Source organism: Danio rerio, chromosome 17 (genome assembly GCF_049306965.1).
Source record: "Danio rerio strain Tuebingen ecotype United States chromosome 17, GRCz12tu, whole genome shotgun sequence".
In the NCBI taxonomy this organism is placed as follows: domain Eukaryota; kingdom Metazoa; phylum Chordata; class Actinopteri; order Cypriniformes; family Danionidae; genus Danio; species Danio rerio.
In genome coordinates this window covers 22,059,797-22,085,289 of record NC_133192.1, presented here as the reverse complement: position 1 = coordinate 22,085,289, position 25,493 = coordinate 22,059,797, and the positions used below count along the sequence as shown (strand labels likewise).

General features: G+C 34.2%; 2 protein-coding genes across 51 annotated transcripts in view; one reads left to right on the top strand and one right to left on the bottom strand.

Moving 5' to 3' along the window:
• The window catches only part of LOC141378555 (uncharacterized), an 876,211-nt gene that overhangs the window by 663,814 nt on the left and 186,904 nt on the right, over nt 1–25,493 (bottom strand). The window lies entirely within an intron of this gene.
• Nucleotides 1–25,493, top strand: part of ank3a (ankyrin 3a) — a 189,904-nt gene that overhangs the window by 89,496 nt on the left and 74,915 nt on the right. For all 50 annotated transcript variants that reach the window (XM_073928436.1, XM_073928413.1, XM_073928427.1 and 47 more), the window contains exons 5-14: nt 4,248–4,346; nt 5,758–5,943; nt 14,905–15,003; nt 16,734–16,832; nt 18,417–18,515; nt 20,042–20,239; nt 22,402–22,500; nt 22,706–22,804; nt 24,249–24,347; nt 24,615–24,812. In XM_073928436.1, coding sequence (XP_073784537.1) covers nt 4,248–4,346; nt 5,758–5,943; nt 14,905–15,003; nt 16,734–16,832; nt 18,417–18,515; nt 20,042–20,239; nt 22,402–22,500; nt 22,706–22,804; nt 24,249–24,347; nt 24,615–24,812 — 1,275 coding nt within the window. The remainder of the gene's footprint in view (nt 1–4,247; nt 4,347–5,757; nt 5,944–14,904; nt 15,004–16,733; nt 16,833–18,416; nt 18,516–20,041; nt 20,240–22,401; nt 22,501–22,705; nt 22,805–24,248; nt 24,348–24,614; nt 24,813–25,493) is intronic.

Genomic DNA, 25,493 nt, shown 5'->3' with positions numbered 1-25,493 from the left:
ATTATGGGGGCTTGAGAATGGCAACACACTGTTATACTTTATAAACTTCTTTTTCTTCTTCTTCTTCTTCTTCTTCTTCTTCTTCTTCTTCTTCTGCCAAACACTGAAGACCCTTCATCTTCTTTGCCACACCCTAGCAATCACTTACTAGCAACTGTCCCATAGACTTCTATTGTAAAAAACTGCCATTGACTTAACATTGGACATATAGCAACAACATACTGTACCAATTCATACTAACAACATACTACTCATACTAAAAACGTACTAGCAAACATACTAATTATAACATGCTAATTCATACAGTAAACATACTAGCAACATTCTAATTAATCCTGCAGTCATTTAAATTGTTTAAACCTGCACCTCTTTCTTCAAAATGATCTGCAAGCTTGCATTCGGATCCTCCTCTATTCATTTAATATGCTATGGATATAATCAAGACCTCACCCAAAATATTCTACATCTTTATTTACTTGGATTAAAACAGAAATTGAATCTTGAAAATTCTCAAATAAAGATGTGTTGCTACATCTGTGAATGTAAGGCTAACCTACAGTTATTTGGACTGTTTAGTATGGTTTACTATGGTTTTATGTTATATATATATATATATATATATATATATATATATATATATATATATATATATATATATATATATATATATATATATATATATATATATATATATATAAATGTACCCAGAAAGATGATATTAAAGGGTTTGTTGGTTTATGCCAAAATCATTTACTCACCCTCAAGAAATCAACTTGCTAGATTCAGTGAGGTTTTATCTTACACGCCACGCCACACAGCACATTTAACTTCAAAGTTGATGCATAGATAAAACTATTCTTCATGTAGTCAGAGTCTATTCAGTAGTCATTCATTAAACCGCTGAATTTGTGTGGATTCCAGTTTTTATTTCGTTTGGGGTTAATTGACTTTCAGTGGAGGGACACAAATGTCAGATCTCATTAAAATATCTTAATTTTGAATACTTTCAGAGATGAAGGAAAGCCTCGTGTGAAATTGGAAAGTAGAATATTAAGATGATGATGAAACTAGGAAATTTTAAGGTGTTGGCCAATTATTATTTTTTTTATTAAACAAACTAAATTGTTTATTTTTATACTGTTTGTTTTTTTTATATTCAAAAAATATATATATCTATATTTTTTACTCCTATGTTTTTTTGTATTCTATGGTTTTGAAAACTTATCTGTTTTTTTTTTCAGTCATTGATTGACCAATTGTAAACTGATGTACACTTATTCATTGATTCATTATTTTCTTTTTGGCGTAGTCCCTAAATTATTCTGGGGTCAGATCTTATCCAGCATATGTTTTATGCAGTGTATGCCCTTCCAGCTACAGCCAATCACTGGGAAACATCCATACTCACTCAATCACACACATACACTGCAAACAATTTAGCTTACCCAATTCACCTATAGCGCACGTCTTTGGATTGGGACCTTTTTGCTGTGAGGCAATCGTGCTACCCACTGCGCCAATGTGACGCCCTTGATGTACACTGCTAAAAATAATGTAATCAAGTCCTAAATCAAGAATCAGGATCTTTTGGAATAAGAATCAATATTCAGCCCTAGATATTAGATTTTTGAACTAACATTTTAATGTGGTCATTGTGACATTATGTAAATGTGACTTTAAAGACCATGTCTTTTTTTTTAAGGTTGTTTCAGTAAAAATAATTCAGGGTTAATCTTCTGACGGTGTTTGTGTATGAGATAGATGGTTTAACTGTGATGCATATAATTCGATTAGCATTAGAAAATACATATTTGCACATAAAATCTGCAAACTGGTTTGTACTTTAAGTGCTATGACAGACTAGAGAAACGCTGATGATGAAGGAGTCTGTGTGTGTCCTCTCATGATGCCCCATCATCACAAAGCATCACTCACTCTTCACCTGCTCTGTCAGCATCTCTGTGTTGCCATGGTAACAGGGTCACCAAGGTTACGGCGAGTGGGTGGGATGTGATCTGTGGCCTCCAGGGAAATTTACTCATTTCACAAGTATTAACAATGATGGCAACCAGCCTAGTTACCACTGCAATTTCCTGCTTATAAATAAATTAAAACTAAACTTTTCATTTCTGATTGATTTTTGTGCTGAGAGGATGTTAGCAATATGGAAGCCCGTTTCCACCACTGAATAATTTTTTTTTAAATGTTATTGTGACTTTTTTCTCAGACTTAAAACTTTTTTTCTCAGAGTTGCACGTTTATGCAGATTTATATTGCAATTGTGACTTTATAACTCACAGTTGCCACTTTTTGTCTCAAAATTGGACTTTACAATTTAGACTTCGAAACCTCTCATAATTGAAAGTTTATGTCTCACACTTCTGACTTCTGAGTTCACATCTCACAATTCACTGAAAAAAAACTCTGAATTCTGGAAAAGGTTGCATTAACATTTTTTATTTTGTATTCATTGGCCGAAACAGGCTTTTTGTCATGCTTTCACTCTATAAAGAGACACACTGAATCGCAGCATTTATCAAAACACAAATTTATTTACAATATTAACACTCACAACAGGACCTGGAACAGGAAACATCAAAGGCTGGACAGGGAGCATGGCAATGTAATACCAGACGCTTGACTGAAAAAAACACAGGACATGATTACACAAATCACACACGGGGGTGACACAGCAGGTGGAAACAGAACAAATGAATCACATGACATAGAGCACATGGAACACAACACAGACACCTGACACTTGTATACACAAAACACTGAATTTAGTGAATTTTGATGGCTTTGAAAATGTTATGATTGTTCACAATTAGATATTGTATATTATAGGGCATGTGATGTTGATACATTCTGCTGTGGGTAGTCTGTTTTGGGAATGATTGTCATTTTAAGGCCATTTCTTACACTTAAAGGCTGCAATATGGATTTTTTATTGCGATGCCGTAGGAGAGAATTTAGAATTTCGGTTCCCAGAGTTTTAAAAAAAAACTAATATTTTCCTAGTGCGAAGAATATTGTAACCTGACGAACCATTCTTCAACAATAAATTGTCCAATGGTAAGGCTTACAGGATTTTTAAAGATTCATCATCAAATGGCAAAAAAGAAGCATTTTTTATGTAAATACAGTACATGGGATCTTAAAAATAATTTTGTAGATATCTCCTAACACTAAAACTATCTTTCCCTCTTGTGATTTTTTTTCTTCTTCTTTCTTAGATTTCCTAAATGATCTTTTACAGAGCAAGGAAATTTGGCCTTCCCAATAAGACACGCTTCCCAGAACGCTGCAGCCAAGATTCTAACCAGAACCAGAAAATCAGAGCACATCATACCTGTCCTCAAGTCTTTACATTGACTCCAAGATATATTCAGAATAGCTGTTAAATTATCATTACTTGTCTATGAATCACTAAATGGCCTAGGACCTCAATACATTAAAGATATGCTCACTGAATACAAACTTAACTGATCATTCAGATCTTTACGATCATATAAACTAGAAAATTCCAAGGGTTCAGTCAAAGCAGGGTGAATCCACCTTCAGATACTTCTTCCCCTTCTGCTGGAATCAGCTTCCAGAAATTATCAGATGTGCTCCACATTTAAATCAAAACTGAAAACACATCTGTTTAGCTGTGCCTTTACTGAATGTGCACTGTGCTACGTCCGACAGCTCGCACTATTGTGTCTTTCTTTTCTTTTTCATTCTTTTATTACTTTTTTAACAGATTTTAATCACTTTTATTACTTGGTTTTATTTTCTTATACTTGTCTCTTGTATTCCTGTTTATGTAAAGCACTTTGAATTGTTACTGTGTACGAAATTTGCTATATGAATGAACTTGCCTTGCCTTATTTCGACTAGAATTAAAGCAGTTTTTAATTTTTTAAAAAACTATTTAAAGTTGAATATTATTAGCCCCCTTAAGCAGTATTTTTTTTTTCGATTATCTTTAGACAATGACTTGTCTTGTACTGCATACATTAATTAAATTTTACTTTAAGCTGAATATCTTGAAAAATGTCTAGTGAAATGTTATGTACTGTCATAATGGCAAAGGTAAACAAATTCAGCTATTAGAAATGAGTTATTAAAACTATTATGTTTCGAAATGTGTTGAAAAAATCTTCTCTTCTGACTTCAACAGTGTGTTTTTGTATAGTAGTACACTAAGAAACTATTCAAATGTATATAAATAATACATTTTTGTTTAATGTTTGTTTCAGAATGGCTTTACCCCATTATACATGGCCGCACAGGAAAACCATTTAGATGTGGTGCGCTTCCTGCTAGAGAACAACTCAAGCCAGAGCATTGCCACAGAGGTTTGTGTGTGTGTGTGTGCGCGTGTTTGTGTGTCTGGAGAGTGGTTTATTGATTACTGAGCTGAGCTGAAGTGACCTTGAGCAGTTCACAGATAAGTGCTTTCTCAGTCCACCTTCCTACATCTCTTTTTCTTGCTGTACATATAATATTAGGTTTGGGATTGGTACGCTTTTTAAAAAAATGCTCATATTATATTCTCATATTATATGCTTGATGAGCGTATTATATGCTCATCAAGGCTTAATTTAGTTTATCAAAAATACAATAAAGCAGTTAAATTTTGAGCTATCACTGCTATTTAAAATCTACAGTTGGCATTCACAAAGCAATGTAGAGAAGTGGAACTCGGTTACAGCAGTAGTGTTACGGTGCTACTGTAAATAAACTTTTATCCATGGATTTTTTATTTTTTATTTGTATTAAGCAGATTAAGGCTGCTTTCACTCTTAGTGGTTTTGATTTGATTAAATGAAATGGGATTGCTCTGTTAGTGTGGTTCATTTGAACAAGTAGTTCATCAAACAAGTGGACCTGAGACCCCTGAAAAGAAAAGCTTTAATTTGCTTGGTGAACTCCAGTGCACTTTGACAGAAATATAAATGCCGCACAGATCAAATATATCTAAACAAACTAACAAATATCAAAACAGGACATGCTGTAACAAGATCTGACCATAAAAAGGACAGAATGCTGAAGCACAATGATTTTGCCTCTTTATTATGGCGATGTTGCCCTTTACAGGCAACAAAAACACGTTCAGAAAGTTTAATCACCAAATATATATCATAAACTGTGTTGTCTTTTTTTGTTTGTTTTTGTATTATTAAGTTCAGACATAAAATGACAGTATGAATGCTAAGCCAGGAACAAATGTATGATTATTATTCATTTTTTGGTCTAGACCATGCAAAACAAGCCGATAATGAGTCTAAAACTGCAAATAATAGTGGTAAAACTAACCATTCATAATCAAATAATCACAGCTATGAAAATTGCATATAGTTGCAAATAGTAGCATGATTATTAGAACGTAATTAGACTGTTGGTGCACATGTAAACGTCTATAAACACTCAAAAAATGACTTGTTTAAATGACTTATTAAAATAAGTTAAAACAACACAATCGTTAAGGTTTTTTGGGAATAATTTAATTGTTTTATGTTCTTAAATTAGTAAAAACTGTTAAGTAAACTTAATTTGTGTTGAAAGTTGTGTGGAACATTTTACTGTGAATGTTACTGTAAATGTACTGTAATTCTTTCCTGTTTTTTGGATCTATTTATTACATGCGTAAGTGTTTAAACAAAATCTTGCTGACTCCAATGTTGAACGTATGCATTGTCAAATAGTACAATAATATTATGTTAATCGATGTATATGAATCTGTCCTGTTTCCCTTTCTCACTTTAGGATGGCTTTACACCGTTAGCAGTAGCGCTACAGCAGGGTCACGATCAGGTGGTTTCTCTGTTGTTAGAGAATGACACAAAAGGTAAAGTCCGTCTGCCTGCGCTCCACATCGCTGCCCGTAAAGATGACACCAAATCCGCAGCTCTGCTTCTTCAGAATGACCACAATGCAGATGTCGAGTCCAAGGTCTGTCACATTTTATTATTTATATCCCAGAATTCTTTCCAAATGAGCAAATATACACTATTAGAAGCCCTCCAGTGAAATTTGTATTCTTTTTTTAACTATTTCCAAAGTGATGTTTAACACCACAAGGATATTTTCAAAGTAGTTTCTGTAATATTGATTCACCAACACTTTAGTTTTTCCAAATATTTAATGGCTTGTAAGATATCTAGATTGCTTGGATTCAGGTCAGCTATTTTTGAAGATTCACTACATCTCTTGAACTTCACTATTCACTTTTTCTTCTGTTCTTTTTTCAATGCCATTTCCATCATTAATTGTTTGTGCATCAGTTATCAAAAGTTATGCCCAAGTTTAAAGTGAGTTTGCCTGATATTATATTGATTAATATTGAAAAAATACAGGAGGGTCGTTAACTAGCGTAATCTCGCTACTACTCCATGCCCATAAGTTTGATAACACTTAAGTTTAGGTCACAATTCATGTTATAACAAATCAGCAACTAGCACTAGCTTAATAAAGTAGTAATTAGCTGTTTGTTAATAGTTAATAGTAAGGTAGTGGTTGGGTTTAGATTTTGGGTAGGATTAGGGATGCAGAATAAGATCATACTTTATAACTGCTAATGAACAGTTAATATCTTAATAATAGGCAGTTAATGTTGCAGGGCCAGACAGAATCTGTGGACATTTATTGCTATTTCTGTGGAGAATTATGTAAAATATCTGCAGATTTATGCTGAATGGTTTTGGAAGTATCATAACTAAAAACTTAATATATGAAATAAAAAATACTACCTTTTTAACTTGTATTTAATGTTTACAATGCAAATCCAATTAGATCCACTTATTTGGTAAACAAAGCAAGTCTCTTATATAACTCTACCTAACTTTTATATCCACTAAAAGACAAAAAATATTACTTTACATACTTTATTGCAAATAAATCATATAAACATTTTCATCTCAGTCAATAAAAATACTGAAATTCAAAAACTTAATAAATAAATTTACAAACATTTACATGAGTAAATAAATCATTTATTTACTTAATCATGGGCTAAAAATCTGCGGATTTCTGCACGGGTAGATTCTGTGTGGGCCTGGTGATGACTGAGCCAGTAGTTAACATTAATTGTGACCTAAACTAAAGTGTTACAATTTATTCTTTTGGAGAAAGTCTAATTTTATTCATTTATGCTGGAATAAAAGCACTTTTGTATATTTTTTTCTATCTATATTAAGGTTGATATTTTTAGCCCCCATTAGAAATGTTCTTTTTTAATTGGCTACAGAACAAACCTCTCTTATGCAGTAACTTGTCTAATTAACCTAACTTATCTTGCAAAATAACTAGTAAAATATTTTATTTTGTCATTAGGCAGAAAAAACAAAATAAAGTAGTTATTAGGAATTAATTATTAAAGTAATTATGGTTAAAAATGTGTTTAAAAAACAGCACTTTGGAAATATATTTAAAAATTAAAGCTGCAAGCAGCAATGATAGGGACCTCGCACCCGGGCTCACTTCTGCCCGGTGGCCTCAGGATGACAGAGAACAGTGAACAATAACAATTTAAGCCGATATATATAAAAAACCTGAGAAATCCACAGATTTATGCCAAACTTCCCCCTGTCAGCAGGTGGCGCTATGACTGTGACTCAAGATTGGTATGTAGATGTCTTCAGGAGAGGACTTTTATCCACCATGTTAAGTTTCACGCTGATCGGACATTGTGTGGTTGAGTTATTAGCCAAAATTCCTTCCGTCACTAGGTGGCGCTATGACTAACTAATATTGGCATGTATATGTGTTCAGGAGAGGACTTTTATCAACCATGTGGAGTTTCAGGCAGATAAGACATTGTGTGGTTGAGTTATAAGGACTTCCTGTTCCATGGCGAAGCGTTGAGGTTTGTCATGCCACAACGGACACGCCTTTCTGCGAAGACTCTAGATTTTCACAATATATCATCGCTAGAGCTTTCAGATGACACCACCCAAATTTGGTGCTGATACTATAAAATTTGTGAGAGAAGTTCGTGACAGTGTAAAACATGTAATTTCCTGCGGCCAGCAGGTGGCGCTATAACTTTTCCTGGATTTCGGCATTTTAAAGTGTTCAGGTCAGGACTCTTATCAAACGTGTGTATTTTGAGCCAGGTAGGATTAAGCATGCCTGAGTTATAACGACTTCCTGTTTTGTGGCGAATCGTCAAAGTTTGCGAGGCCGCCACAGACACGCCCATCGACAAAACCTCTAAAGCTTCGCAATTTAACATCGCCAAGGCCTTTAGATGACAAAACCCAATTTTGGTGTCGATCGGATAAAATCCCTAGGAGGAGTTCGTTAAGATACAAAGCCTGGAAATGGCAAAAATGCCACTTATTTGCCGCAGGAAGTTAAAAATATCCGACTTCCTGTTGGGATTGAGATATGGCTCCAAGAGACTTTTTTGTATGTTTTGGCGTGTTTGAGGTGTGTGCCAATTTTCGCTCATGTGCGTGATTCGTAGATCAGGGGCTCGTCCGTTTAATTTTTCTAGGTGGCGCTGTCGAGTCATTTTGCCACGCCCACTTCAATATTGTTATGTGGATGTGTTCAAGAGATGACGTTTATCAACCATGTGAAGTTTCAGGCTGATCAGACTTTGTGTGGTTGAGTTATAAGGACTTCCTGTTCCTTGGCGAAGCGTTGAGGTTTGTCATGCCGCCACGGACACGCCCCTCTGCAAAAACTCTAGATCTTTACAATATATCACCGATAGAGCTTTCAGATGACGCCACTCAATTTTGGTGCTGATACGAAAAAATTTGTGGGAGGAGTTTGTTACAGTGTAAAACATGTAATTTCCTGTGGCCAGCAGGTGGCGCTATAACTATATCTGGATATTGATCATGTAAACGTGTTCAGGTCTGGACTCTTATTAAACATGTGAATTTTGAGGCAGATCGGATAATGCATGCCTGAGTTATAATGACTTCCGGTTTTGTGGCGAATCGTCAAAGTTTGCGAGGCCGCCACGGACACGCCCATCGACGAAAACTCTAAAGCTTCGCAATTTAACATCGCCAAGGCCTTTAGATGACAAAACCCAATTTTGGTGTTGATCGGATAAAATCCCTAGGAGGAGTTCGTTAAGAGACAACGCCTGGAAATGGCAAAAATGCCACTTATTTGCAGCAGGAAGTTAAAAATATCCAACTTCCTGTTAGGTTTGAGATATGGCTCCAAGAGACTTTTTTGTATGTTTTGGCGTGTTTGAGGTGTGTGCCAATTTTCGTGCATGTGCGTGATTCGTAGCTCGGGGGCTCATCCGTTTAATTTTTCTAGGTGGCGCTGTCGAGTCATTTTGCCACGCCCACTTCAATATTGTTATGTGGATGTGTTCAAGAGATGACATTTATCAACCATGTGAAGTTTCAGGCAGATCGGACATTGTGTGGTTGAGTTATAAGGACTTCCTGTTCCATGGCGAAGCGTTGAGGTTTGTCATACCGCCACGGACACGCCCCTCTGCGAAAACTCTAGATCTTCACAATATAATATCGCTAGAGCTTTCAGATAACACTACCCAATTTTGGTGCTGATACGAAAAAATTTGTGGGAGGAGTTTATTACTCCGTAAATCATGTCATTTCCTGTGGCCAGCAGGTGGCGCTATAACTGTATCTGGATATTGGCATGTAAACGTGTTCAGGTCAGGATTCTTATCAAACGTGTGAATTTTGAGGCAGATCGGATAATGCATGCCTGAGTTATAACGACTTCCTGTTTTGTGGCGAATCGTCAAAGTTTGGGAGGCCGCCACGGACACACCCATCGACGAAAACTCTAAAGCTTCGCAATTTAACATCGCCAAGGCCTTTAGATGACAAAACCCAATTTTGGTGTCGATCGGATAAAATCCCTAGGAGGAGTTTGTTAAAATACAACGCCTGGAAATGGTAAAAACGCCACTTTTTCGCCGCAGGAAGTTAAAAATATCCGACTTCCTGTTGGGTTTGAGATATGGCTCCAAGAGACTTTTTCGTATGGTTTGGCATGTTTGAGGTGTGTGCCAATTTTCATGCATGTGCGCGATTTGTGTATCGGGGGCTCGTCCGTTTAATTTTTCTAGGTGGCGCTGTCGAGTCATTTTGCCACGCCCACTTCCGAGACCCATATCAACCTGCTATTTACACCGCGTTTGGTGTGTGTGCAAATTTTCATGAGTTTTCGGGCATGTTTAGACCCTCAAAAGTGCCCCGATAGGGGGCGGAATAATAATAATAATAATAATAATAATAAAAAACGGAGCAATTCCAATAGGGCCTACGCACCGTTTCGGTGCTCGGTCCCTAATAATTCCCATGAGGGCAAATAATTTTGCCTTTAACTATTTTTCTCTAATGCACATGATTACCTTCTTTTGCATATTTTATCATGTAATCAAGAGCAGTTGATCATAATCTCTCTGTATTTTACTTTTAAATGTAATTGATGTGTTATTTATTCTCTAACACACTCACCCACCTGTCTTAAGATACATGTCCTTTGTTTCTTGGTTTTGGTTTGTCTGTCAGTGTTTACTAACTGGCCATTTTCTCCTCTGCTCGCGTCTCAACATAGATGATGGTCAATAGAACAACAGAGGTATAACCACAATAAGCATTAAGCTGCTGAACCCTCGTCTCCACCCTCTGCTTTGCTTAGAACACCCCCTAGTGTTTCTCCACCCTTGTTGTCCATCTCTATCTTTGTATGATTTCCTGTTTTCTCTTCTCTTATTGGCTCTGGGGATGGAGGAATGAGAGACCATGCTTTGGGTGGAGGGCTGAAGCATGCTTTAATTTCTGCAGCTATAGGCCGGGGTTCCGCATATTTATCAACATGTTGCTTTCTGATAGGTTTAAAAGAGTCATGTTGGTATTGTTTTGGTTTGGATGCTGGGAATGGTGAATGTAAGCTTTTTAGTTAAAGAGTTAAAAATGATCTAGGCTAGACTTTATATAAATCTAAAATTATATTTACTATTACTAAAATGGGCTATATGCACAACTAGTGTTTTTCAGCTAATGATTAACTTCCGGTGAAAGGTTTATGTAACTAATTTCAATTTCATAAGGTTCCTATTACAGCATTGATGTTGTAATGTAATTTAAATATGATCACTCAAATAGACTTAAGCATTTGGTTGTTGAAGCATAAAACGAGACGAAAAGCAATCGCCGTCATAAGCAGCAAGCTATCGCAAAAATTCCATTAAAAATCCTGGTGTAAAATTAATTTTCATATTTTCAAGACATCACGCGAAAAAATATAATTTAATGCAGTGCTTCCTGTTTGGTCTGATACCCACTTTATATTGTATCTCATCCAGTCAGTGATGATTGCGGTTTTGTTTTAAAGAAATCAGATCTTAAACGCAGCGATTTTGTATGGGAAGAAAATTTACCGGAAGCCCTGAGGCTGGCTGACTGAAATTTAAAGTCTGTGTGCCTGTACCCCATTTAAAGAAGTTAAAGGTATATTTGACTAAAAAATGAAAATGCTAAATATAATGTAGGCTATAAACCTGTTTAAATTTTTCCTTATAATAAGCAGAAAAGAAGATATTTTGAAGAATGTTGGAAACCAGTTTAACAGAATTAATTTTTAGTTTTGAGTGAACTATCCCTTTCAAACGGAAAGTTTTGTATCACTAAATAGAGAAAACTTTTATAACGGAAATCAGGATTAAGGACGATTTAATTAAATTTATATAACAGGATGCAGGCCTAAATATAGTTTGTTTTTTTATTATAAATAGCAATAAAGTTGTTCTTTTACTGTAGATGCTCTATAAACTACAAAATTGGTACAAAAAAAATCTGGATTAACGTTCATCTTTCTTGAAAAAGTGCACAAAACCACGCACATCACTTTAAATGGGTGAACAGAAAGAAGAACAAAATTACATATTTAATAAGGAAGCAACACCAAAGCTCCAAAAATGCCAATTTATTAAATTAAAAAGACTGATACAAGGCGTGTAACAGACAGTCTGATGAAGAGCCGATGTGCTCGAAAGGTTAGACGCCTTGTTTTGGTGTTGCCGCCTTTTTGATTATATAATTTTTTACCAATCTTCTTTGCCAATCATAAATTGATGAAAGTAGTAGCTAGAAAATCATTTCAAATGAGTAGGCATTGCAAAAATTAATACTGCATGTCAAGCAGCTGCCTTTACAGCTTTTAGCATAAAATATAGTATAAAATGTTTTTTTATATAATATAATATAATATAATATAATATGATATAATATAATATAATATAATATAATATAATATAATATAATATAATATAATATAATATATGTAACCAAACAATTAGTTTTAGTCACATCTCTTTTAAATCGAGAGCAATTTTGTAAACTATTTAAAATTCGTCCTAAAAAAGTCATTACATTGCTGTATTTTGCGATTAAAAAATCTGAATGTTTATGAAAGCCCATCTGGCCTTTTGCAGATTGATTTGAATTTGAGTGTTATATTATGCAAAGGTCACTTCCCTGCACATCCTGCTGTAGAAGTGAGAAAACTGTGCGTTTTAAGTTTGACCTTTTGAACAACTTTTATTACTAACTGGAAGTAGCATGTTGTTCTTTTGAGCTTCAGAGCCATGCGAGACATTATTCATTTGGTTTGGCTGTGAAACAGGAACCCGGCTGGCCAGCTACAGAGAAGAGATGTCTATTAGCCTAGTCTTTTGTATCCGTAGGGCCTGTGCATGAGCCTTCAGACAAAAACCTCCCTCAGATTCAGCCGGAAATCCTTCAGTTTAGGACTGTTGCAATGTTGCCAAAATAATCTGCATATGTGCATGGTCAGGTTTGTCCACACGGCAGTTTGGCTGTGTAAATTACAGTTCACAGTTCTGCATGAAAGAGAACATCGGCAAATTGCAAACTAACAAATCCCATTCCTAATGTGCTCATCCCAGAAATACTGTCTGCAGGAGCAGGTTTTTCTGAGTGAATTGAAATTTGAATGAGTTTTCCCCATAGTTGACGGCATGCGTTTGTCTACTCTAGAGTTAGTCGTGCAGATATCATAGTGTGTTAGTGTGCAACTGGAAATGTTGAAACCCCTGCTGTTTTTCCATTCACGCCTGTGGCTAATAATTGCAATAATTCCCCTCAAAATGGGTGGAGCCCCTTTCTTTTGGAGCTGAGAGAGCAAACAGAGGCGGGGAAGGGCTATGCTGAGCACCACCTGCTTTGTGTCGGATTATTGGCTAATTGAGATGGAAATCTCCATGACTGGAAGGCTTGCAGGACACCTCCATCTCGCTATGAATAGCTCCGTCTCATATTCTTATATGAGAGTTCTTATATTACATTAAGGCTTGATGATTGGATGCTGTGCTACACACATTATGCTTGACTCTGTCTCAGTTTCTAAAGTGTTTAATGCAGGTTAATAAATAGCTCAGTCTTGTCACATGTAATGGGGGATATAATAATAATTTTGCACTTCCTAGTGTTCAGTCATTTCAGACATGGAGAGCATTGAAGTGGATCGCAGATTTGTATAATTTCTATTTGCTTCAAGCTCCATATTGTAAGAAATACCATTCAAAAGAAGAAAATCGACTGAAGGCATGAACAAATGGCTAATTTTGTGCACTTGCCATCTATATACAGTACCTGTTGTAATATATCTGTCACCAAAAACGTGAATGCTTAGAAACCACTAAAAGTGAATGTTTTCAAATGAAATTCCTCATTAATTTTATTGATGATGCATACAATATACAGGCAAGTAAATTAACCCATATTATAAATGCATTTAAAGGGACAATTCACACAAAAATGAAAATTCTGCCATCATTTACTCACCCTTTACTTGTTTCAAACTTTTATGGGTTTCTTCTGTTGAAAACAATGAAGATATTTAGAAAAATGTTGGAAACCTTTGACTTCCCAATGTTTTGTTTTTTTCCTACTAAAGAAGTCAATAGTTACAGGTTTTCAGCTTTCTTAAAAATATCTTATTTTCTGTTTAACAGAGCAAAGAATCTCATAAATGTTTGAAACCACCAGTTGAGGGTTAGAATAAATAGTATGTACATTTTTATTTTTGTGTGAACTATCCCTTTAATTCGTGAACACATTCTTAAATTTTGTAGGAATAACCTAAGACTGCAATTTTGCATATTGCATTCATATTTGGAGAAAATCATTTCAGCTTTGCTATAGTTTGTGGATCTAAGACAAACATAGCTTTTTTTTTAAGCATCAAATCCATTAAATTGTAAAGTTTTCATTTTTTGTTCTGAAATTTGTTGATGTATATGTGAATGTATTTGTGTATGTATGTATTTATTTATATAAAGTCATTTAAAAAATGTTCCTCTTTCTTTTAAACGACTAGGTTTTACCCATTAAAAAATGCAACAATTTAAATATATTAAAATTTAGTTTGATTGCTTTTGTGTATTTTAATTAGTACAGGTCAGAAAAGTATTTTTGATTTATGCATAAATGAATCCGTTAGACTAAATGACGATAAAAATATTGTCTCACTTATATTTTGACAATATTTTCACAAATTTTATTTTAATTATAAGAACTTTTATTTGCATTGTAAATAAAATAACTTTAAATCTGGTTTGATGCAGACACTAAAATGGGACTTCTCATCTTTGACCCTGGCATTCTCTTTGAGATGTACACTGAATTTGATGTTAATACTTAGTGTAAGCCTTTTAAAAATTACATCATGTGAAAACAATGAATTAAACAGAGAACAGTTCTTAGTAGTAAGAAGATTTTACACATTCATTTCTCAAATCATTTTGATCAGTTGTCTTGAGCATTTGCTGTCTTTAGATAGTCCCAAATTTGCATCAAGAAGCACCTAAGCAAGCGCATGTAATTAAATGTACTAATGAATAATGTTTTGTAAGCATTCTGCTCTTTGTCTTCTTTTCATCAGAGTGGTTTCACTCCTCTCCACATCGCTGCACACTATGGAAACATCAACGTAGCGACACTCTTGTTAAACAGAGGAGCAGCGGTGGACTTCATGGCAAGGGTAAGATCATCAGTGGCCCAGTGTTAACACATTTTAAGGCAAAATAAGCCCTTTATAATGTAATAAATATCTGTTAATTACCAGTATCGGTTTATTTATGGTTGTGAATTGGATTATGGGATGTACTGTAGACATCTGCTCTGTTGACTTATGATGTTGAAAATTCAACTCTACAAGAAAGTGGCGTTTATGGACATTTTAGTAGTTTGAACTGACAATATATCACTTTAAACTATTAAAAAGTTTCATTTTTTCCCAATTTTTAAAGGTTAAGAATTTTTGGAATCAAAGTCCCATAATGCAATTCAAAAGCATAAATAAACGGGAAAAAATAAAAGCCTGAATCGCAAAATACGGAAAACTGCAAATTTACGTTTTTTTTTTTTACAGTGTAGGAATATTTTGGAACACATTCATTCATTCATTTTCTTTTCTGCTTAGTCCCTTTATTAATCCGGGGTCGCCACCACGGAATGAACCGCCAACTTATCCAGCATGTTTTTACGCAGCAGATGCCCTTCCAGTCACAACCCATCTTTGGGAAATATTTTGCAATAATTCACTCAAAATAATATAATTTATTCATCCTCCACTTGTTTCAGATGTCTTTGAGTTTCTTTCTGCTATTGAACACAAAAGAAGATATTCTGAAGAATGTTGTAGACTAGTAGCCATTGAGATCTTTTTTTTCTATTATGGATGTTAGTGGCTACTGGTTTCAAGCATATTTCAATGAGCATGAGTACATGGAGAATAAATTAAAATATTTTGGGTGAACTATGACTTTAAATCTCCCTGTGCAGATTGATATGCATCGATTTCTTCTATTCAGAAAGCATCTACACCTCATTTAATAATTCTAATGTGTATATACAGTATATACAGTATATAGTTCCAATGAGTATCAGAAGAGGGCAGTATTGCATTAATTTACTGTAGCATGCAGCATTTGAGCAATTTGATCCTAAAATGCTCCATAAGAGTGTTGATGGATGAGCTAAACGATCTGCCTGAGGCTTTTTTATGTGCACACATGCTCATCTACATGCGTGTGTGTGTGTTTGTCTGTGCGCGTCTGCCAAATGTCCTTCCGGCTGAACCCTTTAAATTGTCATATGGCCAAACAAACACTGCAAATCTGCTTCAACTCGAGGGTCAGAATTGCACAGTCGCAATGTATCTTCTATGCCAGGGGTTCCCAAACTTTTCAGCCTGCGACCCCAAAAATAATCATATCAGTGGCTCGCGACCCCCATTTTTCAAGGTGGTTGTACTGTAAATATGTAAACGTTGCAGACACAACTATAGGCAAATATAAACATGAGCTTATTTACAACCCAAAAATGCAACAGTCTATTAGCCATATAATGTTTTTTAAAGTCATTTATGGATTTAATTACATTTTGCTTTTGAAATTAAAGGCTGATGGCTGATTGTTATTTTTATGTTGTTGTTTCTTTAATGCAACTATTAACTATTTTCTGTCGGTTATGAATAAAATATGGTAATTCTAATAGTTTAATAAAATTTATTTGAGTTTTGGATATTACCAAGCGACCCCTTGTCATTGTACCGCGACCCCCCCTGGGATCCCGACCCCCACTTTGAGAACCACTGTTCTATGCCATCCACATTAATGTGCACACTGAAATGTAATATGTGGTGCGATTTAGTGTGATTGTAACTCTCTCCTGTTCCCGCTGGGTGTTTGTGTGGCTCGAATCATACAGAATGACATCACTCCACTGCATGTGGCTTCTAAGAGAGGCAACGGAAACATGGTTAAGTTGCTGCTGGACCGTGGATCCAAAATTGAAGCCAAGACTAAGGTAACAAACAATCACACATTAAAAATACATTATATATTTGACAATAAATTTAGGATTTGATGGAAACTGATCTTCCACTGAACGTCAACTTTTATAAAATAAGAAGTAATTAAAGTCAAATATGCAGTTAACAAAGAAAGAAAAGATTAAAAGCTCATAGCCTGAATTAATCTATGTTTTGATTATCTTCACTATGGTGTCCACCCAAACTCCATGGTTTCCTATCTTCACCAAATGTCCGACAGCTTCTTAGGATGTTCTTACAGTTATAAATAGAAGCTCGACCTACTGTATGACCTTTTACCTCACAAATTAGCTCAGGTTTCAGAAAGTATTACACACTTTTATACATGTCAGCAACTAGTTTCGGTAACACTTTACTTAAAGGGGGTGTTCATAAGGCTGTCATGACACCTTTATAAGCATGACATGACATACAGTATGTCATGATGAATAGGAATGAGATTTCATACATGCTGTCACTTAGTCATTCACCCAGTTGTGTCATTTTAAATGAAAAGTTAGCATTGTTTGAGATGTCTTTATGATAACTTTTATGTCGTGACATTACCAAGATAACATAAATCTCAGTATGACTTAATCTGTCATAAATGCGATTATCATGAGGCCATTATTATTGTGTCATAAATATTTTTCTGATCATGGTTTTCAGTGGAACAAAATTAAATCTTTCAAGTTAAAATCTTTTAACTTAAAGTTTTTACATTTTCTCAATGAAAGTGTCAAATAATCAAGTGTCAATAATTTAATAATTATAAGCATAATAAAAATGTGATGACATTTAATGGCCTTTTAATGACAAATTGAATTACCACTGTGATTAATGTCAAGAAAAAATATTAATGATGCTGTAAAAAAATTCATGACACAATTACAATGCCTTGGGACAATTATGTTTATGACAGATTTATGACAAGTTATGTTGTCTTGGTAATGTCAAGTTGTCATGACACAAAAAAGACAAGTTATCATGTGTTTGTTTGTCAAGTTGTCATAAAAATATTTCAAACAATCAAATTTTTGCATTTCAAGTAACTGAGCGAATGATTCATAATGGCTGTTGTCATAAGCATGCATACAAAAAATGCCTAAAATGTGTCATGCAATTATTATAAAAGTTTCATGACTTCTGTCTTATGAACACCCTCATCAAATAAAGCGATATCCTTGCTTCTTATTAGCTTATGAACAGACTTAATATTGGTGATATGAAAAAAATTGTAATTTATATATTATTATTTATCATTAATTTTTCATTATTATTATTATTTTCATTTATTATCATTATTTGTTCTGAAATCTTCAGTGTGGGTACATAGGTAAGGGTTCTATCAAGCAAAATCCAATGAAGTGTAAAATGCAGTGCATATTATACTCTGTCTAAAATGAATAGCTTTGCAAGAAATATGAAAGAGGTCAGCATGCGGTGTCAGTGGAGCATCTGGATCTGCTGAGGTTTGTCTGTGGGATCAGCTGTTCTTAGGAGTATGATCTCAGAGGAGGCTTTTTTGATGCAATATTTTATCTGTTTGTGTTATGCCTGTATGTGTGTTGTGTATATAGGACGGTTTAACCCCTCTGCATTGCGGAGCCCGCAGTGGACATGAGCAGGTTGTTGAGATGCTGCTGGACAGGGGAGCTCCCATCTTGTCTAAGACAAAAGTAAGACCCGACTTTAGTTTTTGACATTGTTTTTTTTTTTCATGTTAATGTGTATAATGTAATGTGAGATTTCTGACCTTGCCTAAGACTGCCCTCTTGTGGACATATTTCTACCGAAATGGCAAAATGCTGATCAGGTCCTCATTCCACTCTGTCTTTTCTATTGACTGCAGGAATCTAATATTTCACATTAGATTGTGGTTTTGGTGCCAATGCAGGAGGAATTTTCTGTCACACTTACAAGCCACTTAGCATTATTTTTCATGTAGATGCATTAGAGCCTGCACTCTGATTGTAAACTTTCTCAACAGTTGGCGCACTTTATACATTTGATATTTTTAAGTTCTTTTGGATAAAACAAACAAAAAGATTTTTTAAAGGTCAAGAAGTATTTAATGCATTAAAATGCATTTAGAACGACCATATACTTCAATATATGAAAGAAAACAACAGCACTGTATGAATTAGTTTTTCTTATACATGTATATGTTTAACATTTGATATACAGTAGTTATGGAAGAGTGCCTTTTTCTTGAATATTAGAACATGAACTTGTTTGCAATTGTGACATGACAATTGTTTAATAAAAATTAAAGAGTGACGTGACACTTGTTTGCAATTTAAAAAGTAAATAAATAAATAAGGAGTTAAAATTACATAAGTTACATTTTAGACACAACATTTTTAGTTTTTTTAATATTTAAATAATCATTATTGTAAAAAATCCTATAATATATATATTTTTCATTATTGCACAATTCTTTTTACTACATGTTTATTTTAATTTATTGGCATTGCAAAAATTGTGACTCTTGACTACACGTAAACGTATGTCTAATGTTACAGTATGTTGCCAAAAATACATTGTATGAATCAATTTTTTGATTTTTCAGTCATGCCAAAAATCATTATAACATTAAGAAAAGATCATCTTACGTGATTTTCCCATAAAATCTTTCATGAAACTTTCCTACTGTAAATATATCCAAACTTAATGTTGGATTAGTAATGCACATTGATAAGAACTTAATTTAGACAATATTAAAGGTAATTTTCTCAGTATTTATATTTTGTTTAACCCTCAGAATATCAGATTTCATTGTAATAATTGTATCTTTGATAAATATTGTTCATTCTTAACATAACATACATCAATAGAAAACTTAATTATTCTGATTAAAATGGACAATTATAATGGTCCAGGGTCACAGACAGCAAATGCTCATTTTTAAAATTGGTATTGGGTTCTTTGCACTGACGATAGCATTTATGTTTGGACCGTAATTTTCAGAAACCTTTTCCTTGACAATTCCATTCATATTCACTATATGTAACTTTTTTTATGTAACTTAATTAAAAAAATATTTCTTTAATTACTTGATTTTGGAATATATAGTTCCCAAATGAAATATGATGCAGTATACTTTGTTTTTCTTTGCACTTAAATGTTACCAACCTGCCTCACTGCTTTGATGTGTTATGATGAATGTTGTTAAATGTGGATTGTGATGTTGTGTTTCCTGTAGAACGGTCTATCTCCTTTGCACATGGCCACTCAAGGCGATCATCTGAACTGCGTCCAGCTGCTTCTCCAACACAATGCCCCAGTGGATGATGTCACCAATGACTATCTGACCGCTCTGCATGTGGCTGCTCACTGCGGACATTACAAAGTGGCCAAAGTCATTGTAGACAAAAAGGCCAACCCGAATGCTAAAGCCCTGGTGAGAGTGAAAAACAGCAATGCACTGACATTCATATTTTAAAAATACCTTCATGATGATCCCTTCCTGGATTTATGTTCCTTTATTAAGAGATACCACTGTGTGAGTGCTAAAATTGTATTTCAAAATGAGCAAGACAAAAAAAGATGTGAAGAGATATAACATTAAGTATTTTGACATAGCAATACTGAAACTTTCTGATGACAATTGAACCATCAAAATGCATTCTGTATATATATTTGCTTTCCAGCTCTTTTTGGGCTCTGAATCATACTTCATAGGTCATAATAACTTAATGTGTTTTAACTGAAACTATATTGTATCTGACCCACAAATGGGGCAATGTTAAAAAAGGAGTTTAAAATGTTGTTATGTTTTACTGTTACTGCATTTACCCCCTTTATTATTAGGCTTTCATCTGTAACAAAAGTTCAAAAGTGTTGTAATAACTTCCAGTAACATTTTAATTGTTTTTCCAAAAAGTATTTCATTGAGTGCCATATAAAGGGTTAAACTAAGTATAATTTAACTCTTTCTAATAATATTTTTTTTTTATATAAATCTGATATATGGCCATCTACAAACATATATTTGTGTATATAAAATGATTGCTAATATATTTGAACAAATATATTTATGTTTGTAATACTATTGGTTGGAGGAAAATATGTAAGCTGCCATTTTTGCAATTTTTTTAAAGTATATGTTGCTTGTCTTTACATATATCTGATGTATATCTTTATATTTTTTATATATACACTCACTGGCCACTTTATTAGGTACACCTGTCTGACTATTAGCTAACGCAAATTTCTTATCAACCGATCACATTCCAGCAACTCAATACATTTAGGCATGTAGACATGGTCAAGACGACCTGCTGCAGTTCAAACTGAGCATCAGAATGGGGATGAAAGCTGATTTAAATGACTTTAAACATGGCATGGTTGTTGGTGCCAGACGGGCTGGTCTGAGTATTTCAGAAGCTGCTGATCTACTGGGATTTTCACAGACAACCATCTCTAGGGTTTAGAGAGAATGGCCCTAGAAAGAGAAAATATCCAGAGTAGAAGTTCTGTGGGCGCAAATGCCTTGTTGATGCCAGAGGAGTATGGCTAGACTGGTTCCAGCTGATGAGAAATTTAACAGTAACTCCAATAACCACGTTACAACCAAGGGATGCAGAAGAGCTTCTCTGAACGTACAACGCATGGAACCTTGAGGCAGAAGAGCTACAGTAACAGAAGACCACACCGGGTGCCACACCTATCCGCTAAAAACAGGAAACAGAGGCTACAATTTGAACAGGCTCACTAAAATTGGACAATATACAATTGAAAAAATGTTGCCTGGTCTAATTAGTCTCCATTTCTGCTGTGACATTCGGATTATAGGGTCAGAATTTGGCATTAACAACATGAAAGCATGAATTCATCCTGCCTTGTTTCAACGGTTCTGGCTGCTGGTGGTGTAATATGTGGGTGATATTTTATTGGCACACTTTGGGCCCATTATTACCAATTGAGCATCGTGCCAACGTCACAGCCTACCTGAGTATTGTTGCTGACCTTGTCCATCCCTTTATGACCATAGTGTACCCATCTTTTGATGGCTACGTCTAGCAGGATAATGCACTATGTCATAAAAGGTGAATCATGGATGTGCAGCTGACAAATCTGCAGAAACTGTGTTATGCTATCATGTCAATTTGGACCAAAATGTCTGAGGAATATTTCCAGTATCTTGTTGAATCTATGTCACAAAGGATTAAGGTCCAACCCAGTACTAGTAAGGTGTACCTAATAATGTGGCCGGTGAATGTAGATGTCAAAAGTCAAAACATGAACTTCATGCGTCATTTGCATATATCGGCATATGTCAGATTTCAATTTGGGAGCAACCATCATTCTTCAAAATAACTTCTTTTGTGTTTAAAATAAGAAAGAAACTCCGAAATGGTTAAAAAAAACACATGAGGGAGAAAAAAATGATGAGGTAATTTTAATTTTTTGAATGAGTTATCTCTTTGAAATAAATAAAATAAACATTGGCGCTCATAGGCTCACTGAGGCAGTGAGAGTTTTCATGGTTCCCTTGTTCTAGTAACTGTGGGTGTGGTAGAATCTCAGTCAAGCACAGCGTGTTTGTGTCTTCATCCACAGAACGGTTTCACACCTCTTCATATCGCCTGTAAGAAGAACCGGGTGAAGGTGATGGAGCTGTTGCTGAAACACGGGGCATCTCTGCAGGCGGTCACTGAGGTACGAGAGAGATACTGTATGACCATTGAAAATTCATTGATAATACTCAATATCAATTGAGCACTAGAAATTCATTGTTTCATATTCAATAGAATGTTTGCTGTTTTACCACATACAGTATGCTAATTAAATATGCACTAAAACAAACAAAAGTTTAATGCTGTCATTTTAATGTTTTTTTGTACTTTCATTTGTTTATTTGTAGTCAGGGTTGACGCCCATCCATGTTGCTGCATTCATGGGGCATGAAAACATAGTGAAGCAGCTCACGCATCACGGAGCCTCACCCAACACCACAAATGTGGTATGCTTCCTCTTTCAGTTTTGCTAATTAATTCTGTAAAATTTTCATTTCTAAAATAATTTTTGATGTGTATAATTCCATTTGCTATAAGTTCAAAAGCCTTGTGATAAGTAGTAACACGCCAAGGTTTTATGCTATAATTTATTGGTCCATATAAAGCATTGTACCAAATGATTGAAACAAGAATAAATAAGAATTTAACATCCTGAGTTAAAATAGACTCTTTCCTTTTAACATTTTAACTTTTTCTAATTTCCAATTTTGTAATTTAAATGTCTCTTACTTTTTGCATATTTAAATACATTGTTTTTTTTATAAAGGTATTATTAAAATAAAATTTTAATATAATAATTTTTTCAATATTTTTTCACAATTTCTGTGTAACAGTAGATTGTTCTGATGACAGTTGAAAAAAAATATAGCTTAAGGGGGCTAATACTATTGACCTTAAAATAATTGTTAAAAATGTATTACTGCCTAGTCAAAATTAAAAAAGTATTTTTTTCAGAAGAAAATATATTATAGGAAATACTGTGAAAACTTCTTTGATCTTTTGAAGGTCATTTGGGATATATATATATATATATATATATATATATATATATATATATATATATATATATATATATATATATATATATATATAYAYATATATATATATATATATATATATATATATATATATATATATATATTTTTTTTTTTTTTTTTTTTTTTTTTTTTGAAAAAGGGAAAAATCCCAGGTGGGCTAGCTGTTTAATAATGTTTGACTTCAACTGTATATATACACCACCGGTCAAAAGTTTGGGGTCAGTTTTTTTAAGATTTTGTTCGTCTCTCTGTTCCTCTGTTCAGGTGGCATTTACAGTATTAAATACATTTTTTTTTACATATTTATTAAAATTGTAAATAACTGCTTTCTTATTGTATGTAGTTTCAAATAAAATGATTACTCCAGTCATTATTGCTTTTATTACCATTACCAATAATAAAAATAATAATAATAATAATAATAATAATGATATAAATATAATAATAATATAAATATAATAATAATAATAGTAATAATAATAATAATAATAATAATAATAATAATAATAATAATAATAATAATAGAGTAATTTCTGAAGGATAATGTGACTCTGATGACTGGAGTTATGAAAATTCATCTTTAAAATCACTGGAATAAATTATTAAATTAAATGATAAACTACTTTTGAACAGTTATTTTTATAGTGCAATAACATTTCACAATTTTACAATTTGTTCTGTATTTTTGATTAAATAAATGCAGCATTGGTGAGCAGGAGAAGCTTATTTTAAAACATCTAAAAATTCTATTGACCCCAAACCTTTCACCAGTAGTGTATATTAATTTTTTCTTTAAAAAATCATTGAATTTATTGTATGATAACACATGCACAAATTCTGTGTTGTGTTGTAGAGAGGGGAAACAGCTTTGCACATGGCAGCAAGAGCCGGCCAGATTGATGTTGTCAGATACCTGCTACAGAATGGTGCTAAAGTGGACATCAAAGCCAAGGTGAAATGTGCACACACACGCACACACGCACGCACGCACGCACATGCACACACACATACACACACATACACAAGGACACACCTCAGCTTACATTTGAATAAACCACTGTCCACATCCATCCACTCCCAATTACAACTTTTTCTCTCTCTCTCTCTCTCTCTCTCTCTCTCTCTCTCTCTCTCTCTCTCTCTCTCTCTCTCTCTCTCTCTCTCTCTCTCTCTCTCTCTCTCTCTCTCTCTCTCCTATTTCCATAACAATGATCTGCAGGATGACCAAACAGCTCTGCATATAGCCAGTCGTCTGGGGAAGCTGGAGATTGTACAGCAGTTGCTTCAGAAGGGGGCTTTACCTAATGCTGCCACCACCTCTGGCTACACCCCTCTGCACCTTTCTGCCCGTGAGGGTCATCAGGAGATAGCAGCTCTTCTGCTGGAGCAGGGGTCTTCTCTCTCTGCAGCCACTAAGGTCTAACAGCTTACAGTACAGTTCAATAGTCTTAGAGCACACTGAACATGTGTGACCCTGGACCAAAAAAACAGTCTGTATATTTTTTTGGCATTTACCAAAAATACATTGTATGGGTCAAAATTATTTATTTTTATTTTATGGTAAAATCATTATAATATTAAGTAAAAATTATATTCTATAAGGATATTTTCAAGGATATATTTTGAAACTAAGGGCTTTCTGTGCTCCTTTTGGTCAGCATCACAGATATGACAGAACCCAAGAAAGTCCTTGAAAACATTAAACATCCTAAGCTTTCTGTTGGGATGCTGAGAAGTGTCCCAGACACAATTCCCCATTCAAATGATTAAAAAAAACACTCAATACTTTTTTATTCATCGGCGATGCATTAACTGGAACTAATTGATAGTAAAGACATTTTATAATGTTAAAAATATGTAATGTTTCTACAACAATATTAAGCGCCACAGTTGTTTTTACAATGTATGTTTTCTGAGAACCAAGTGGGCATATTAAAATGATTTCTGAAGGATTTTGTGACACTGAAGACTGAAGTAAAAGTAAAATATATGAAAAAGATTTAGGTGGTCACTGGACACCATTGTGTGCAATTTACATTCATAGTACCTTATCTTTCCAATCTTAAGTCATAATTAAATTGCATAAAACTCTGCATCT